Source organism: Crinia signifera, chromosome 7 (genome assembly GCF_055691185.1).
Source record: "Crinia signifera chromosome 7, ASM5569118v1, whole genome shotgun sequence".
NCBI lineage: Eukaryota > Metazoa > Chordata > Amphibia > Anura > Myobatrachidae > Crinia > Crinia signifera.
The window spans coordinates 61,466,866-61,487,437 of record NC_139223.1 but is presented as its reverse complement, the minus strand read 5'-3'; the positions used below and the strand labels follow the sequence as shown (position 1 = coordinate 61,487,437).

The following is a 20,572-nucleotide window of genomic DNA, read 5'->3' as shown; positions in this document are numbered from 1 at the left end:
ACCGCCGCCGCTCGCCACGCTTCGGGTGGGCGTAGATAGTGGTGCTGATTTAGGAACACATTCACACCTGCACACTCACACACCTGAGACAGTAAAGACAACATTTTCGGCACACCGCTACCACAGGGGGTGTCCCCAATGTAGCGTCTACATTGGGGACACCCCCTGTGGTAGCGGTGTGCCGGGGTGTGCGATTTAGAAGCCCCGTTTGACTCCTTTTTACACGGTACACTTTATTACATTTCAGCTACAGTGGCACGCGCAGCGCTACGCTACATCACGTTACATTATAGCGAGAGCGGCACGCGAGCCTCTGGCAGTCTGCCAAGTTTCTGAGACAGAGTGTGCGCGCGGTGGCGCCGTGAAACTACACAAGCATACCTCCCAACACTCACGATTTCAGCGGGACAGTCCCGATTACCGGGACCTGTCCCGCTGTCCCACCCGCGGCCGGAGGTGTCTATTCCTGGACGAAAACGGGGACACGGCTCATTTGCATAAGCCGCGCCCGCTTTTTGGACGCTCGCCCCTATTTCTGCAGCTACAAAGTTGGGAGGTATGCACAAGTACAAAAATTACTTCACAGAAAGGGTAGTGGATAAGTGGAATAGCCTCCCATCAGAGGTGGTAGAGGCTAAGACAGTAGAACAATTTAAACATGCTTGGGATAGGCATATCATACCTCCCAACTGTCACGCTTTCCGCGGGAACGTCCCGCTATTCGGGGACGTTCCCGCGTCCCGCCCGGGGCCGCCATTGTCCCGCGGTTGGGGGGATAGTTGGGAGGCCCCCCCAGCTTGCCGAGAATAGACATGCGCACAGCGTCTATTCAGCAGCGGCGAAAACGGGGCGTGGCCGGAGTTCGCCCCTTTTCTTGAGGCCTTTTCTTGGGAGGTATGGCATATGAATATCCTTACAAATAAATAAGGATCAAAAAGGGTTAAGATTACCTGAAGGATAAAAAAAAGGGGGCAGACTAGATGGGCCAAATGGTTCTTATCTGCCAGCAAGTTCTATGTTTCTCTATACATACATTACCTATATCTAAATAGTACACCCATTTCCCTGGCCCCAGACATGGTGTTCTGTGACAGTGTCCCCGCCTGCCCGGTGTATGTACCATTATACTGTTGTATCAGCACTACAGTAATATTACAGCACACTGGGACGTGTGTTCACATGACAGCTGGAGCCGGGCACTGGCAGCACCTGCCATCATTGCTAAGCCCAGGCCCAGTAACACAGGACGTGGCAGACTATGCATGACATCACGGGTATGACGTAAGCGGGTGCTGATGCAGGCTTCAGTGACCCCGGTCCTCACCCAGCAGCAGGCAGGGACTGTAAGGTGCCCGACAGGGGGCGGTGCCCGGTGAGGCGCTTCCGGGTTACTATTATTATTATACTGTGGATGGGATCCCGGCCTCCCGGCGCTGACATGGTTACCCCCCGGTACGGTGGCTGTGTCTCCGTGTGACCGGCCAGGAGGGGTGTATGGCGTCCATGTCCCATCTGGCAGCCTGGCTCTCCCAATCCGCCGCCGCCCGCTCATACGTGGTCTTCTCCAAAGGCCTGAGCCGCACTCTGCTCATTTTCTTCAACCTGGCCTGGAGGCTGCGGATCAAATTCCCCTACCTGTATGTCATCGCCTCCATGATGCTGAACGTTAGACTGCAGGTGAGGGTATACTGTATACTGCCAACCTATTGTCTCTACCCTCTGTATACTGCCAACCTATGGTCTCTACCCTCTGTATACTGACAACCTATGGTCCATACCCTCTGTATACTGTCCAGCCTATAGCCACAACCCCTCTGTATAGTGTATACTGTCCAGAATATAGCCACAACCCCTCTGTATACTGTCCAGAATATAGCCAAAACCCCCTCTGTTGACTGTCTATCCTATAGCCACAACCCCTATGTCCTTCTGTATATTGTCCAGCCTGTATCCGCAACCCACTGTGTACTGTCCAGCCTACAGCCACAACCCTCTGTATACTGTCCAGCCTATAGCCACAACCCTCTGTATACTGTCCAGCCTATAACAATTCCTCTGTCCTTCTGTATACAGTTCAGCGTATAGTCACAACCCCTTTGCATACTGTCCAGCCTATAACAACAACCCCTATGTCCTTCTGTATACTGTCCAGCCTGTTTCCACCTCTCTGTTATACTGTCCAGCCTATGGCTCCAACTCCTCTGTATACTGTCTAACCTATAGCCACAGCCCCTTTGTATACTGTCCAGCCTGTAGCTCCAACCCCTCTGTATACTGTCCAGCCTGTAGCCCCAACCCGATGTATACTGTCCAGCCTGTAGCCCCAACCCCGATGTATACTGTCCAGCCTGTAGCCACAACTCCTCTGTATACTGTCCAGCCTGTATCCGCAACCTCTGTTATACTGTCCAGCCTGTATCCGCAACCTCTGTTATACTGTCCAGCCTGTATCCGCAACCTCTGTTATACTGTCCAGCCTGTATCCGCAACCTCTGTTATACTGTCCAGCCTGTATCCGCAACCTCTGTTATACTGTCCAGCCTGTATCCGCAACCTCTGTTATACTGTCCAGCCTGTATCCGCAACCTCTGTTATACTGTCCAGCCTGTATCCGCAACCTCTGTTATACTGTCCAGCCTGTATCCGCAACCTCTGTTATACTGTCCAGCCTATGACTCTAACTACTCTGTATACTATCCAGCCTATAGCCACATCCCCTCTGTATACTGTCCAGCCTATAGCCACAACCCCTCTGTATACTGTCCAGCCTATAGCCACAACCCCTCTGTATACTGTCCAGCCTATAGCCACAACCCCTCTGTATACTGTCCGGCCTATAGCCACAACCCCTCAGTATACTGTCGGGCCTGTAGCCACAACCCCTCGGTATACTGTCGGGCCTGTAGCCACAACCCCTCGGTATACTGTCGGGCCTGCAGCCACAACCCCTCGGTATACTGTCGGGCCTGCAGCCACAACCCCTCGGTATACTGTCGGGCCTGTAGCCACAACCCCTCGGTATACTGTCGGGCCTGTAGCCACAACCCCTCTGTATACTGTCGGGCCTGTAGCCACAACCCCTCTGTATACTGTCGGGCCTGTAGCCACAACCCCTCTGTATACTGTCGGGCCTGTAGCCACAACCCCTCTGTATACTGTCGGGCCTGTAGCCACAACCCCTCTGTATACTGTCGGGCCTGTAGCCACAACCCCTCTGTATACTGTCGGGCCTGTAGCCACAACCCCTCTGTATACTGTCGGGCCTGTAGCCACAACCCCTCTGTATACCACGGATGTCAAACACAAGGCCCGCGGGCCAAATCCGGCCCGCCAGACCTTGTCATGTGGCCCGCGCGAGGAGATAGCACGCAGGGCAGTGTGTCCTAGCTCCTGCCTAGGCCACCTGCTCTCACCCACACCACCGCGGCCGCCTTACCTGTTCCTCCACTGTCGGCGGCCATGTTCCTGTAGGCACATATGTATGCGGCTAGGGTGGCCAATCCCTAAAAAGTCCGGGATTTCAATCCCGGGATTGGAGTATCCAATCCCGGGATTACGGTATTAGACTGCGCATGCGCAGTCTAATACCGGGCAGCGTCTGAGCACTCGCTCAGACACTGCCCAGTGCCCGGCTGTTCCAGACCCCTGCATGCGGCCTGCGCAGCATGACGGTCACGCTGCGCAGGCCACGCACGCCGCCCATACTACTGTTAGTGTCGCTCCTCGTGGCCGCCTGCCCCCCACCTCTCCTCCTGCGCCGGCCAGCCCGCCCCTTCACCGGCCGGTCCTGCGCCTTCCTCCCGCTGCAGTGCACTGCTGATGAGGAGGTGCACGAGCCCGACGGCACCGTGCACCTCAGAACCTACTCCACTCCCGGCCGCCCGCCCATGTAAGTAAATCTGCGGGTCGGCTGGTGTGGGGGTGGGTATCGGATACACGCCAGCAAACTAAGGATGCCAATCCCGGGAATCCCGGGATTGAAAAAATGCCCCGGGATTGGCATCCCTATATGCGGCTACAGAAACATGGCCGCCGGCCTCCACGGCTACGTGGAGGAGGGCCCGGCCGCCTGTTCCCTCTGATGCCCGGCAATGACAGACACTGGGTGGGGACGTCATGACGATGACGCCGCCCGCCCATGCGTCTGTAGAGAAGTAGGAGCAGGCAGGGAAGCTGGACCGGGAGTTGGGGACAGTGTGGCCGCAGCAAGCAGTGAAGAAAAGCTGGAAGCCACAGCAGCTGCAGGACAGACGGAGAAACAGTAAGTGAGGATGAGGATCACACTCACAATAAAAATATATATATATATATATATATCTGCTGTTTCCTGAGGTGTCCCCGTGTATAATAATAATAATGCCATGACACCACAGGCTGCTCCTCCTGTATAATCATTTATGTGTCATGGCATTACTTTTATTATATTATACAGGGGGAGCAGTCTGTGGTGTCATGGCATTCATTTTATATTATACAGGGGGAGCAGCCTGTGGTGTCATGGCATTATAATTATACAGGGGGACCTACAGATACAACCGGCCCTTTGAGGGTGACCAAACTGCTGATGCGGCCCCCGATGAATTTGAGTTTGACACCCCTGCTGTATACTGTTGGGACTGTAGCCACAACCCCTCTGTATACTGTCGGGCCTGTAGCCACAACCCCTCTGTATACTGTCGGGCCTGTAGCCACAACCCCTCTGTAAACCATACCTCCCAACATGACCCATTCCTTTAAGCCGCATACACACTAAACAAGCCCCGCCGATATTGGTGTTGGCGAGGACCCGTCGGTGTTCTGGCATTGGCATGTACATACACACTTGCCGATGATGGTAAGGAAGTGATCAACGGTCATGCTGCAGCTCGTTAATGAATACTTCCTTGTCTGTACACGTTCAGACTGGGGAGGGGGTCGTTAGCAATATTCAGTGTACACACTAGGTGATATTGATGCGGAAAAAAGGAATAAATTCCTTTTAGGAGAATTGCGCTACAGGGTATGGAGCAGCTTGATATATGGAGACGGTAGAAAAATAATAGTTTTTTTTCAAGCGCTGGAGGGATGAGGGTGGGCGGGTACCGTAGTAGGAGTACAAGGTATACTGATAGGAGCAGTAAGAAGAGTAGGTAGAAATAAAGGTAAAGCGAGAAAAAATGAAATGAAATACGAAATCAAATAAATTAAAATAGAAAATAAAATAAAAATAAATATAAATAAAATATATTGAGATAAAATAAATGTATCAGAATGAAAGATAATAAATAAAAAAAAATAATAAATAAATATAAAAATAAAAAAATAAAAATAAATATAAAAATAAAATAATAATCAAAATAAATATAAATAAAACAATAAACGTGACCAAATTAAATGTTTACACTCCTTCTTGGAGTTTATAGAAGCAGTCCAGTAATAGGAGAGAGTATGAGGCTGGCTTACCCTGCACTAAATTGTGTACTGCCGCAAGACGCGTCTTGCGGCAGTACACAATTTAGTGCAGGGTAAGCCAGCCTCATACTCTCTCCTATTACTGGACTGCTTCTATAAACTCCAAGAAGGAGTGTAAACATTTAATTTGGTCACGTTTATTGTTTTATTTATATTTATTTTGATTATTATTTTATTTTTATTTTTTTATATTTTTATATTTTTTTTATTTATTATCTTTCATTCTGATACATTTATTTTATTTTATCTCAATATATTTTATTTATATTTATTTTTATTTTATTTTCTATTTTAATTTATTTGATTTCGTATTTCATTTCATTTTTTCTGGCTTTACCTTTATTTCTACCTACTCTTCTTACTGCTCCTATCAGTATACCTTGTACTCCTACTACGGTACCCGCCCAGCCTCATCCCTCCAGGTGATCTTGATAGTAAAAGATATCGCTCAGAAGGATCCTTCTGAGTGATATATTTTATTATATTGCCTAGTATGTATGGGGCTTTAGGTACAAAATGCTTTGCTCCTGGACATCCCTCTTAATGTATGATTGCCATCACCTGTGGTGAGCAAGTTAATTGATGAGAAGAATATTTCAACACCGGTCATGTCAATCATAAAGTAAGAGGGAAAAGTCCAGGAGAAGAGCATTTTGTACATAATGGAATGGTTCATGTTGGCATACTGTCCACCATATGGCCCCACCCCCTTTGCATACTGTCCAGCATATGGCCCCACCCCCTCTGCATACTGTCCAGCATATGGCCCCACCCCCTCTGCATACTGTCCAGCATATGGCCCCACCCCCCCTGCATACTGTCCAGCAGATGGCCCCACCCCACCCTGCATACTGTCCAGCACATAGCCCCACCCCCCTGCATACTGTCCAGCATATGGCCCCACCCCCTCTGCATACTGTCCAGCACATAGCCCCACCCCCCCTGCATACTGTCCAGCAGATGGCCCCACCCCCCCCTGCATACTGTCCATCTTATTGCCCCAACCCCACTGCCTCTCTGTATAATGTCCAGCCCATGGCTCCAACTGCTCTGCATAGTGTCCAGACTATGGCCCCAACTCCTCTTCTCCTCTGTATACTGTCTAGCCTACCAGTGTTCCCCCTCTGTATGCTGTCCACAGGCTATGGCCCCAACCTTTTGTGTACTGTCCAGCCTATGGCCCAAACGCCTTTGCAATTCCTATATAATGTATATTCTATGTCCCCAACCTTTCGCCCCTTATATAATGTCTATCCTCATTGCCTTAATTGTATAAGTTAATTTTGTGTTTAATGCTTATATTGTAGCCAAGAAAATAACACCTTTTGTATGCAATCATTCAGTAGAAATCATTTTGAAACACTGGTCACCTATGCTGTCAGCAGTAGGCAATAACAGGACAGCCATCTTTCCTTTAGTAAAATCAAATGCTATATTTGCTATAATGTGTTTGTAAAAATTCAGGATGGTGGCTGTAAGCTACCAAGGCATTGTTACTAGTAATGCCTGATATGGGGATGTAGATGGCATCCTGGTGGTCAGAATACCGTGTTGTCGGAATCCCAACACCCATCACAATGATGACAAGGTTATCCTGAACAGAGTCTGTAGTCTAAGCACTGGTATCCAATACCCAACCTGTGATATGTACTACTTGGCATAGCTGGATCTCATAAGAAATCAGCCAGTAGTTTGAAAATAAAATGCATCTGCGCACCTTTAATTGGGGATCCGGTTGGTAGGTCTACAATGTACAAAATGTGAACATGTCAGTGGTCAACACCTGAAAAGTTGAACCAATTTATTTTTCTTCACTTTTTTTGGACTTTTTCACGCTTTAACGTTCCCATTCGGAGTTCACTTGGATGTTAAAGTGTGCCAAGCCCAGCAGTAACAGCCAAAAATGGGAAAACGCATGTCAACCTTTTGCTTGTGTCGACCAAGACACTGGCTATACCAGGCATGCCCAACCTGCGGCCCTCCAGCTGTTGTGAAACTACAAGTCCCATCATACCTCACCACAGGTTTACTATTAGGGAAGGCTAAAACTATGGCAAGGCATGCTGGGATGTGTAGTTTCACAGCCACTGGAGGGCAGCAGGTTGGACATGCCTGGTCTATCCTATGATCCATACTCTTCATATCAACCTGTGTAGCACAGATGATTTAGTGGTTAGCTTTTCTACCTCTCATTAATGAGGTCAAGGGCGGGATGTAATTCCGTCAGAGGTCGGCGGCCAGGGCAGGATGCCGGACGAACTAAGATTTTTTTAAAGGGGCAATCACACCATGCCTTGTTAATGATTGACCCTTTAATAAAACATCTGAGTTTGGCCAGCATCTCACATGGTCGCCGTTCCCTCGCAGCATTACATTCAACACCATGCCTTCATTGTACATCTGTGAGGAGTTTATATGTATATATGCATGGTTTTCCCCTCACATTCTAAAAACATACTTTTTTAAGTGGCTTCTAACACAAAAATGAACCCTAGTTTGTATGTCCATGTAATATGGGATATAGATTGTAAAGGTGCCCATACACAGTACAATTATTGTATACAATTTGGACTAGACCGCATCACATAGGTTTTCCAATGCAATGAGATGAGATCTAGTACAAGAAGTATGTGCAGCACATACATTTTGAGCTGTGCGGTGAGATGTGTGACGGGAGCGCGCATCTCATCGCACATAACAATTGTACCGTGTATGGGCACCTTAAGATCTACTGGGACAGGCACTATGTGAATGAGTGAAGCATTCTTTGTAATGCACTATGGAATATATGTGCACTGTACAAGTAACTATTAGTAAATACATAGGTTCTAGAAGCAAATTATTTATTTTCTCCTTCATCCACTAGGTGTCACTGGAGTTACACTGGGAATAGAAGGCGACCACAGGGAGCATGGGCACTTTAAAATAATTAATCAGTGTGACCAACTCCTCCCCTTCTACTTCCCCTCCCAGGCAGTCTTAGATCGTGCCCAAAAGGGAGCAGGTCACATTTGGCTCATCTCCTGGGCTTTTTGATAATTAGGGCATAAAGCAGCAAGTTTTGCCTTTGAGGACAGGCAGATAGTTGCTGCTACTATCTGCCTGCGACGTGGGAGCCTGCCGGAGGGAGCCGGCTGCTGCTTCAGGGTTTGCGCCCGGCTCCCTGGCTGACAGAGACCACCGTCTCTGGAGCTGTAACGGGCGCCGCTCTCACGCAGCGTGCACCCGATCCTCCCCCAGCCCCACCGCCGACGGCATGGCCGCAGCACTGTGAGTATTACCCTGCCTTCCTATTAGAGGACGGTCAGGGACACAAACGGCGGTGCAGCAGAGGGTTTTTTAAACCTGGCGCCATTATGGGTGACAGAGCTGCCAGGCGGGGGGCGGAGTTACCGCGTGGTACTTCCCAGCAGGCCTTGGCATACCCCAGCGTTCCTGCAAGTCGCGGCGGCCATCTTGGACATTTGGCGCCGTTTGAACACGCTGCTGGAGGCTCCACAGTTGCGCTGCAGATCTATCCTGACTGCAGTTGGGCGATTCCTGTCCCCTGGTGACCGTCCTGCTGAACGCTCTATCCGGTCTGTGAGTTACAGTGGGGATTAGAGCTAGGTGGAGACAGTTTGGGCTGTGTCTCAAACTTAGAGCTATAGCGCTCCTAGGTATATGCCATAGCGTTGTACAAAGCTCTGTGACAGCTCTTTTACTTTCACTGTCTCTCCCTTCCAGCATAATATTTTGCTGCCTATCCTATACCTACTATCTGTGATCAGTCTGGTAGTGTGTGGTGATTGCTGGGTGTTCTGTTGAACCATGGCAGGGGGTAGCTCCAAGAGGGTTACTTGCAAGAAGTGTGCTGTTAAATTTACACCTTCTAAGGAGGGAGACTCTGTATGTGATAAATGCGCTGCTTTACCCCCAGCTCCAGAGTCCCCCGTTCATACCCCTGTTTGGGCATCACAATTAGCTGATGTGATGTCTCATTTAGCTTGCGAGCTCTCTGCAGCTCAAAAGGACAGAGAAACTTCCAGAACTCAACAGGCTTCCTTGACTTCTGCTGTGCAGAGCTTAACAAAGGCCTTGACACCAGCAGAGGGCGCCATTGCTTCATCTTCTAGGCAAAATCCCCCTACCTTACTCAGGAAAAGGGTATTACAGCCCTCTGGGGATTCTGGGGAGTATGACGATATGCCTGATCTGGAGGAGGGCGAATTTGCCCTTCCAGATAATTATGATGATGATGAGGTGGAACCTGAGGCTCAGGCGTTAGTTGCGCAAGAGCCGGCCACAGCCTCTCCAGGTCTGGAGGACCTTATACATATGGTAAAGATTGCCTGCAAGGTGTCAGATGACACAGACATTCCTGCTCGTCCTTCTTTCTTTGGAAAGAGACAAAGGCAGTCACCCACCTTCCCCCCCAGCGGAGGAGTTGGATGAACATATATTGCAGGCTTGGAATCATCCTGATAAAAAATTCCAGGTACCTCAGAGGTTTCTGGCTGCTTATCCTCTTCCACCAGAGGGTAGAAAGAGGGTCGAGATTCCTCCAGTAGTGGACTCTTCAGTCTCACGACTGTCCAAAAAGACGGTTCTCCCGGTGCCGGGTGCAACCACTCTTAAGGATACTTCTGACCGTAAGTTGGAGGTAACCCTTAAGAACATTTTTTCAGCAGCTGGAATTATTCAGCGTCCGGCCCAGGTCGGGTGCTGGGTAAATAAAGCCATAGGGGTATGGGCTTCTCAGATCCTAACAGAGGTCCGTGAGGGCTCTGACCCTGCTTCTATTGTTCAGTTGGCTGAACAGATCCAGGAGGCATCCAATTATCTAATAGACGCCTCTTCTGACGTCTGCATGGTTGCAGCCAAGGTTTCGGCCTTATCTATATCAGCTCGCAGAGCTCTCTGGTTACGCCAATGGCAGGCTGACGCAGAGTCCAAGCGTGCTGTGGAGGCCCTGGCGTTCAATGGGGAGGTTCTTTTCGGGCCAGAGCTCGACAAGTGGATCTCCCAAGCAACGGGGGGTAAGTCCCACTTCCTTCCCTCAGCGGCTCCTCCAGCTACACGCAGGACCCCTCAAAGGCCCTCCTTTCGGTCCTTTCGGCCTACGACCAGATTCAGAGGTCGTTCCAGAGGCGGAGCTCCATCTAGAGGCTCCAGAGGACGAGGCAGAGGCGCCTCGGCAGCTGTCCAGGAGCCCAAGTCCTCAAAGCCAGCCGCATGACTGTCCACGGTCCCATCTGGGGGATCCCAGAGTCGGGGCCCGACTGCTGTCCTTCTGTCACATCTGGCTGCAGTCTTGTCAGGACTCGTGGGTAAGGGATCTCGTGACCCAGGGTTACAAAATCCATTTCAGGTTAGTCCCTCCAAACAGGTTTTTCAAGACCGGTCTCCCAGTCTCAGGAGACAAGGCGCAACTTCTGTTGTCAGCAATCAACAAGCTGCGGACAACGGGAGTTGTGATACCAGTACCCGAGGATCAGCGTACTCAGGGATACTACTCCAGTCTGTTCCTTGTGCCGAAGCCGGATGGCTCGGTAAGGCCTATACTAAATCTAAAGGATTTGAATCCGTTTCTACAAGCGGTCAAATTCAAGATGGAGTCCCTGCAGTCGGTGATTCAGGGACTGGAACAGGGAGAGTTCCTGGTATCCTTGGATATCAGGGACGCATACCTGCACATCCCCATCTGGCCTCCTCACCAGGCCTTCCTCCGGTTCGCTATACAGGAACAACACTGGCAGTTCCAGACCCTGCCGTTCGGTCTCTCATCGGCCCCCAGGGTCTTCACCAAGGTGATGGCGGTGATGATGGAGGTCCTCAGGGCACAGGGGATTACCATCATCCCCTACTTGGACGATCTTCTTCTGAAGAATCGTTCGAGGGAGGCCCTGTTGTCCAACATACGACTCACCCAGGAGACTCTCATCAGTCATGGGTGGATTCTGAACTTTGCAAAGTCTCAGCTACAGCCGTCCCAACGTCTTCTCTTTTTGGGGATGATTCTGGACACCCGGCAGATGAAGGTTTTTCTACCGCCCGACAAAGTTCAGTCCCTGCAGGTCCTGGTCAGGTCGGTCTTGCGACGGCCACAGGTAACGGTGCACCTTTGCACCAGACTCTTGGGGAAGATGGTGTCCTCCTTCGAGGCGGTACAATATGGCCGCTTCCAGTCGCGCCAATTCCAGTTGTCTCTCCTTCACCAGTGGTCAGGGTCCCACCTGCATCTTCAGCAGCGGGTGACCCTGTCTCCTCGAGCCCGTCTGTCTCTGCTGTGGTGGCTCAACTCCGAAAACCTGCAAAGGGGCAGGAGGTTCGGCATATGGGAGTGGACTCTCCTCACCACAGACGCCAGCCTTCGAGGCTGGGGGGCGGTAACGCTGGAACACCAGTTCCAGGGTTTATGGACGAGGCAGGAGAGCTTACTCTCCATCAATGTGCTGGAACTCAGAGCAGTCTACTATGCTCTTCTGCAGGCGGGACACCTGCTGCGGAGCAGAGCAATCAGAGTTCAGTCCGACAACGCCACAGCCGTCGCCTACATAAACAAACAGGGCGGCACTCGGAGCAAGGCGGCGATGAAGGAAGTAAGCAGGATCATCCTCTGGGCTCAGAATCATGCTCAGGCCTTGTCAGCGGTGTTCATCCCCGGAGTGGACAATTGGGAGGCCGACTTTTTAAGTCGGCAACATGCCCACCAGGGGGAGTGGTGCCTCAACCCTCAGGTATTTCAGTCCCTAGTACATCGTTGGGGGTGTCCGCAGGCGGATCTGATGGCGTCCCGCCACAACTTCCAGCTCCCAACATACTTCGCGCGGACTCGAGATCCTCAGGCCGCAGGAGTGGACGCTCTGGTCGCCCCTTGGCCGTTCCAGTTCATTTACCTCTTTCCTCCCTTTCCGCTGATACCTCGGGTATTACAGCGCATTCGCAGGGAGGGGGTAACAGCGCTTCTGATAGCGCCGGATTGGCCCCGGCGCTCGTGGTACACCAACCTGACGGATCTTCTAATCGACGAGCCGTGTCCGCTACCTCTTCAAGAGGACCTCCTCAGTCAGGGTCCCTTCATCTACCCAGATTTAGGACGTCTACATTTGACGGCGTGGCTGCTGAGAGGTCCATCTTGAGACATTCAGGTATCCCTAGGGCGGTGATACCTACAATGATGAGGGCCAGGAAGGAAGTCACCTCCAGACACTATCATCGTATTTGGAGATCCTATGTGGCGTGGTGCGAAAGACGCAGAGTGTCCTCTACTCTGTTCAAGAAGGCTCGGTTGCTCCTGTTTTTACAGGAGGGGTTAAACTCTGGACTTAGACTGAATACACTTAAGGTGCAGGTTTCAGCACTTTCAGTTTTTTTCCAGAAACGTATAGCTCTCATTCCGGAAGTCCACACGTTTTTCCAGGGGGTGCTGAGGCTTCAGCCCCCTATTCGTCCGCCTACGGCTCCCTGGGACCTAGAGCTAGTCCTCAGGTACTTGAGGTCATCGATTTTTGAGCCGTTAGAAGAGGTGGATCTTCGATATCTCACTTGGAAGGTGGTTCTTCTTTTGGCTCTGGCCTCGGCCAGGCGCGTTTCGGAACTGGGGGCGCTTTCTTGTCGCTCACCGTTCCTCCAGTTTCACCCGGACAGAGCAGAGCTCCGTACCAGTCTCTCCTTCCTTCCAAAGGTGGTCTCAGCGTTCCACGTGAACCAACCCATAGTGGTTCCAGCATTCACAGAGGCTTCACCTGAGGATAGGACTTTGGATGTGGTGAGGGCCCTGCGGATTTATGTCTCTCGCACGGCCTCTCTTCGCAAGACGGATGTCTTGTTTGTTACCTACGACCCAGTGCGTCGTGGATGGCCAGCTTCAAAGCAAACGCTGGCCAGATGGATCCGTCTGACTATTCGTCAGGCATACCTTGCTGAGGCTCAGACGCCTCCTACTAACATAGGTGCGCACTCCACCAGATCGGTGGGTCCTTCATGGGCGGCTGCCCGTGGGGTCTCCTTGCAACAGCTCTGTCGTGCTGCGACATGGTCGGGTCGGCACACCTTTGTGCGCTTTTATAGGTTTGATACCTTTGCGGCACCAGCTTCTCAGTTTGGCCGCTCTGTTTTAAGGGGATCTCAGCGCTCACCCACCCAGGTTGAAAGCTCTGGGACGTCCCCAGTGTAACTCCAGTGACACCTAGTGGATGAAGGAGAAACAGGGATTTTGTACTTACCGTAAATCCTTTTCTCCGAGTCCACAGGTGTCACTGGACGCCCACCTCAGCGCTGTTCTCCACCTGTTACGTTCAGTGTTAGGTTCCTATTGGGTAACCTCTGGAGTTTTCCCTTGTCAGGGTTATTTAAACATGGTTATTACACACCTGTCTCGTCTGGTTTGACTCTGTGTGTGTTTGTTTTTTCATATATATATATCTTTTTCTACTATACGTATTGAATGATGTTATGTTGTGATGAACCTCCTCTCGGATGTGTGTTATATCTTTCTGCTCCCTTTCGGGCACGATCTTTATGACTGCCTGGGAGGGGAAGTAGAAGGGGAGGAGTTGGTCACACTGATTAATTATTTTAAAGTGCCCATGCTCCCTGTGGTCGCCTTCTATTCCCAGTGTAACTCCAGTGACACCTGTGGACTCGGAGAAAAGGATTTACGGTAAGTACAAAATCCCTGTTTTTTGCTCTTTATGTTAATTTGCGCCTAAATCTGACTCTGGCCCCAAAACGACCTAAATATAAGCCAAGGCACCTAATTTTACCCAAAAAAACTGGTAAAACTTACTGACTCGAGTATAAGCATAGGGGAGGAAGGGAGAGCAGGGGTTTGAAATAGTTGTGACAACAGGTGTCCCTCCTTATCTGCTCTGTCTCCCCACTGTACCTCCTCTCATAGGTGCTACACTCTCTCCAGGCCGGATCTCCTCCTCTCTGTCCCCAGCATGGACCTCCGCAGCAGCAGTGCAGAGTTCCAGATCCCCAGCGCCGGGTTTGCTCCTCTCTCTCCCTGGGTCTTGGCAGCAGTGCAGGGTCCCCAGCGCCAGAGCTCCTCACTCCGTTCCTGGTAGCTCCGTGTCCCACACCCCTGCCTAGTACTTCTGGCAGTGGCAGCTCAATTTTAAATTTACTGTTCGTACAGCCACATTTTTTTAGAATGACACAAATATTAATTTTCACAAAGTATGCTGCCTCCATTTTTATTATGGTAATTTGCATATACTGCAGAATGTCCTGAAGAGTGATCAGATAAATTGCAATGTCCCTCTTTGCCATGACAATGATGGAGGACTGTGCATGGGCGTAGGCGCAATGTGTATGTGCAGACCCCAACAGGGAACGCCTTCGGTGAGACTTTCACTCGCTGGGGCATTCGCATTATGATTGGCAGCCAGGGGGCGTTCTGAGGTGGACACCCAGCTTTCCGTGTCAGCGTTGGCGAGGACAAGGTTGGAGATCACTCTGCCATGCATGAGTTAGAATAACAGACTGGAAGATTTAAAAGGAGGGTGGTGCTTCAAATCATTGTTCTTCATCTGTTAGCAATGGTGGCCTGCAAGGAAATACATGCCGTCACCATTGCTTTGCACATAAAGGGCTTCACAGGCAAAGATATTGCTACTTGCTAGTAAGATTGCACCTCAATCTGCAATCAGTATGTGGCCCAGAAGTTGACTGAGAGCATGCCACGGCGAGTTGCAGAGGTCTTGAAAACAAAGGGTCAACACTGCCAATATTCTCTTTGCATAAAATATAATTGTCAATATAAGCCTTTAGGGCCCATTTATCATATATCCCATTTACAATGCGATCTGGGCGGAATGTTACCGCCCAGGATCATATTGTAAAAATGCGATGCTAGCGCTGGGATGTATCATCCCACAACCGTAGGGACAGGTCTCCGAAAGGTGCCCTGTCCCTTCGATGTGCTGAGCCGGAAGCGGGGGGATCTGCACATGCGCTGTTAGCGCTGACCCCCGCTGACTGCGGCAGCAGTGTGATCAGTAGCCCATAGGCTACAGTGGGCTATCAACATCTCAAAATGGCGATAGCCCGGGGATGCAAAGCTGGGCTGCCTGATGTTGATACATCGAGCAGCTTTGCATCCCTGTAGAAACCTAGGGGAGATCAAAGCAGCAAAATAGACCTTTAGTAAACTTGTGACCTAAAATTACATTTAGTACATTTCACTGCATTAAACACAGAATATTGCAAGCTTACAGGGAATCTGGTACAGGACATCATTTCCAGGTCCCTAACTGCTTTACAATATTAAAGCACACTAGGGCAACAACATTTTGGGTTTTGAACGATCTGTGGCTATGAAACGGAGCCATATCCTATTTGCAGTATACAATCTCTAACTGACAGTCTATAGTACGTACATCTCCACAGCTCAGGCCGCTGTACAGAGATGTCTTTGTTTGGCTGGTCTCTGCTGCATCATTTTCCAACGTCTTCTGCTTTGTACAGAGCAGCTCCAAAACTATTTCATTCAAACCCAACAGTACTTAAGTGTTCACTCTAGGATTTTTGTGGCAGGGTGTTAACCACTGAGGAGGGTACAAATTCATTTTGGGAAGCATCGTTAAAGCGGATGTATACAGTAGTATAACATTAATATGATCAATGTTACATTATATGTATAATTCTACAAACTCATATTATGACACAGTAGTGTCCCTTATTTACTTTATGCCACACAGTGGTGCCGTTTCATCACAGTAAAGCCGAGTACACCCTAGCCCAGGGGTAGCCAACTCCAGTCCTCGAGAGCTACCAACAGTTAACATTTTCCAGGTCTCCTCACAGAATCATAAGTGAAGTAATTGGCTCCACCAAGCTGTACAGTAATTGACTTTGCTCTCATTAGGCCAAAATGAACATTTCATAATCATGACTTTAATCTATATTTAAAGTGAAACGAGAAGTTGGTTTCATCAAAAAAAAAATTCCACTTCCTGATTTCTGATGATATCAGGGATCCAAAAAGGATGTGCAGCATTGCAGCAACGGCGTGCCATTATAATCCTGACTGCTACTTCAGCCCACACACCTCATAATAATAGATGTCCTATTGCCACTGGTCACTGCTGTGGGGCTTTGAAATGTTACTAATCTAATTTAAGCTTCCAGAGAGGAACCTGGCTCTTTACCCCCTCCCTGCTTCCTCTTTGTGGATGCCAGATTTTCATGGGAGTTCCTCTTGTGTAATTTAGATTGAATATGGAATAGAATTTATATGAATCCAGGAAAAAGCCCGAACCATACTGGTAAACAAAAGCCTGGCATTGGGCCTTATTCTAGTTCACTCTTTCTGACCAAATCCTTCTTAGCTGGACAAAACCATGTGCACTGCAGGTGGGGCAGATGTTACTTGTGCAGAGAGAATTAGATTTGGGTGGGGTTTTACTTCAAAGTGAGATCTATATTGCAGTGTAAAATAAAGCAGCCAGTATTTACCCTGCACAGAAACAAAATAACTCACCCAAATCTAATTCTCTCTGCATATTTTACATCTTCCCCCCCTGCAGTGCACATTGTTTTGTCCATCTAAGAAGGATTTTGTCAGAAAGAGTGAACTAGAAAAAGGCCCATTGTAACATCCATTAATGATTCCAACTATTGTCTGACACTTCTAAAAATCTCTTTCAGGTTCACATAGAAATCCACTAATATCCGGATAGCTGCCGCAAAGGAAAGTCATAACTGGATTTGTTTTATGCACTAACTATGGATGGGACGTGGCCTAGTACATCGCATGGAAAACCAAGCTTAAATCACATTAGTTTACAAGATGAAGATACCTCACTGCAAGATGTGAAACAGACCGTGGTGGAAACATCTCTTTCAACGTGCAAGTTCTTGGGGTTTCTTTCTGCCAAACTTCATAAGGACATTTTATTTGATGCTCTCAGGAAATGGAACCAATACAGAGTTTCCCCTAAGTCTCGTGATGGCAGGAGTCCTTTCTTATGGACAATCCCCATTTTATCCAGTTGTTTCCAAAATGACTTTACTTGTCTTTCTAGTAACATTCTCATGCAATGGTGGCGTTAGCCTGGCATGCCTGCCACCAGATACATTCATTGTACTGGAGATAGTCTTGTGTATCTCAGCCATATTTAAATCCGCTTCCCAGTTTTGAAAAGCAAAAGCAGATACAGTTCTGAAGTAGGGCATCTTAGCAGGCATGTGAGCGGTTGGGCCCCACCAAAACATTGGCTCACTGTTTTTCTGGACTGGCATGGGAGAATATCCAGAATAACCACATAACTGCGTGCCAATGTAAAGGGTTGTTTATGTTGTTGTTTTTTATTATTTCAATTCTGGCCCGTGTACAAGGTTTTCTATTAGCGGCTATAGGCATGATTTAGCGCAAGAAGCAGAACACAGCACGTACTATTGTGGATTCCTTACAGAACACAGTCCTTAAAGTTCTAAACTAGGACCTGCATCCTACTTGCATGTACAACTGTAATCTTGACACTGAAATGCTTTAGGCTTTATTTTATTTTTTAATTTATACTTTTTAAATGTTTTTTCTTTATCACATACAAACTGATTGTTGAAGATCAGTGATCCTGAATCCACCAGGACATCCATTTTATGTAATTTTAAGACTAGCGCTGGAAGTTCCATTATATGAAGCTACAATGTTTGAGATGTGAGTGACACAGTTACTCAGGTGCTGTCCAAGATGGGAAATCCCTCTCACTTGGGTTTTTGGTATAGAAAAGCTTAATTACTACTGCTTCATTGAAGTTTTTAGGATGTATGGAAGCTGATAAATCGTCTCATTGCCGCAGGAGGCCATTTTACTGGAGACACAGAAGTTAAAGGTTTAAGAATAACAAATGGCAACCTTTTTTTTTTTTTTAAAGAAAAACATTTTTTATTCCTACATCGTTTCCTTTTATTAGTCACTCATGATGTACGAATGTCCTAATGAATAGAGGATGTGCCTTTTTCTGTGTGAGAGGCGGTAGCTTTACACACCAATGTGCCTGACTTGCCTCCCACTGTCTTGTTTAGTTGTAGACAGTTAAGGCTGCTGGTGGGTAAGTCCCAGTATCTGCTGCTATAGGTGTTCACCAGGGAAACACTGTTTTGGAATCCATTCATGAATGGACTATAAATGTGTACCAGGGAAACACTGTTTTGGGATACATCCATTCAGGAATAGCAAGTTTACACCATCAAATAAATGATCCATTCTTAAAACATCCTAACTGTGTTTGGTGTTGTGTTTCAGCAATGCAACTGCAGGGTTGCCTACTTTTAAAGTTTCCTGTCAGCAGCACTTCAGGGGGGCGGGTTGTAGTGTAGCCATCATCAAGCCCCCCCCCCCCCCCGGTATGGTAAATCCCACAATTTGTGGTTCCCTATTGAGGGGGCGGGGCTAAATGACGTGATTTGTGGCTTTAGCCCTCCCCCAGAAGCCACGAATCACGGGAAATCAATGCTGCACTGTTATCCGGGAGAGCTGCCCACCTTTCCGGGGAACTGGATCCGATTTTCAGGAGCCTTCCGGACATTCTGGGAGGGTAGGCAACCCTGTGCAACTGTATTCGCTTGACTCCTGGTTCCAAAAAGACTTCAACCATGAAGTGGTGAAACCTAGAAATTATATGTTTCTTTGATCCTAGAACAGGCATAGGCAACCTGCGGCTCTCCAGCTGTTGTGAAACTACAAGTCCCAGCATGCCGTGCCACAGTTTTAGCATTCCCTAATAGCAAAACTGTGGCAAGGCATGCTGGGACTTGTAGTTTCACAACAGCTGGAGACCCACAGGTTGCCTATGCTAAAGTGCTCCAAATCTTAAGGTTAATATAGAAAGTTATCCCATAATAGTAAATCCACAGCTGGAACAAAAGCTGTCCCATGCAAATGCTGCCCTCCAGTGGCCGGCACCCTAGGCAAATGCCTAGAGGTTGCACCGTCCCTGACTAAGTCCATTTTAACATGGAATTCAATGGGAAAAGGGGTCCTTTTCATACCCCTACTAGCCAAGTGGGCATGGAGTTGGATATAAACCTGTGGCGAGTGTAGCGAGCCACCGAGACAGAATACCGTTCGCTCGCCACAGGTTTATATCCAACTCCATGCCCACTTGGATAGTAGGGGTATGAAAAGGACCCCTTTTTCCCATTGAATTCCATGTTAAAATGGACTCAGTCAGGGCGAATACAGTTGCACAGGGTTGCCTACCCTCCCAGAACTCAGTCCATTTTAACATTGAATCCTATGGAAAAATCGGGTCCATTGCATCGCATGCGATATGGTCGTATGCGATGCGATGGACCCGATTTCAAAATCGGCAGCCCAGATACTACATAAGTACCGAATAGTGTAGAGGTCCATAATCCTAACAGCTGGGAATTCTTTATCCAGTGGTTATAAGCAAGCATTGCATGATTTATAAAAAAAATGAATTGGTCAAGTATCGGGGGCAATTTACGAAGGGTGTCCACACGGTGCATTTGGGCTTGCAAAAAGATGCGCGCTCCTGCGCACATCACATCGCAAGGTACAAAAAGTATGTGCAGCACGTACGTTTTGGACTAGTTTGCATCTAGTCCAAAATGCATGGGACAAATCGCCCCGTGTTTGGGCACCCTAAAGGCCCCTATACCCACAACTCAATTTGGGCCGATATCAACCGTCAGGAATGGACAGAGAAATTGTCCCAAATTGGGTCAGTGTGATGATCCATCAAGTCTGATGCGCGGTCCCATACGCATCGGACCGGAGGTCAGACTGGCATGCAGGACCGACCTCGCACCTCCGTCCCAGCCTAGGGCAGGGAACGGTGGTCGCATGTGATACGTCACAAGTATAGGACCACTTGTGATGGATCACAAGTGACCCTGCCACCCGAGATGGTCTTGGGTGGCTCGCAGGTTATTGGCTGGGCAAACACTGCTGCGAGTACCAATAGCAGTAGTGTATGCCCATCTTAAGAATCATTTTTGGGCAATTTTTACAAATCCCATTTAATTGCCCCTAATCGTTTGAACAAAACATCTTCGAACGAATATTTTCAATTGTCTTTGTCTTGCGGAATGTGCACTTTGTGTCAATTGAATGTGTTACAATGTGCACTCTATCACAAATGTAATCTGGCCACCATATGCA

The 20,572-nt window shown here is 48.7% G+C and overlaps 1 protein-coding gene across 1 annotated transcript; it reads left to right on the top strand.

Annotated features, from left to right (window-relative positions):
* The first annotated feature begins 1,173 nt into the window (after positions 1-1,173).
* SMIM10L3 (small integral membrane protein 10 like 3) lies at positions 1,174-18,661 on the top strand. The gene is made up of 2 exons (XM_083153211.1): positions 1,174-1,677; positions 17,089-18,661. Exons 1-2 carry the CDS (start codon positions 1,495-1,497, stop codon positions 17,107-17,109), a joined length of 204 nt encoding a protein of 67 aa, XP_083009337.1. The 5' UTR covers positions 1,174-1,494; the 3' UTR covers positions 17,110-18,661.
* Positions 18,662-20,572: the final 1,911 nt, after the last annotated feature.

Coding starts and splice junctions, on each gene's coding strand:
- SMIM10L3 (XM_083153211.1), top strand. CDS start 1,495: ATGGCGTCCATGTCCCATCTGGCAGCCTGGCTCTCCCAATCCGCCGCC. Junction 1,678..17,088: donor TGCTGAACGTTAGACTGCAG/GTGAGGGTATAC, acceptor AATCTCTTTCAG/GTTCACATAGAAATCCACTA.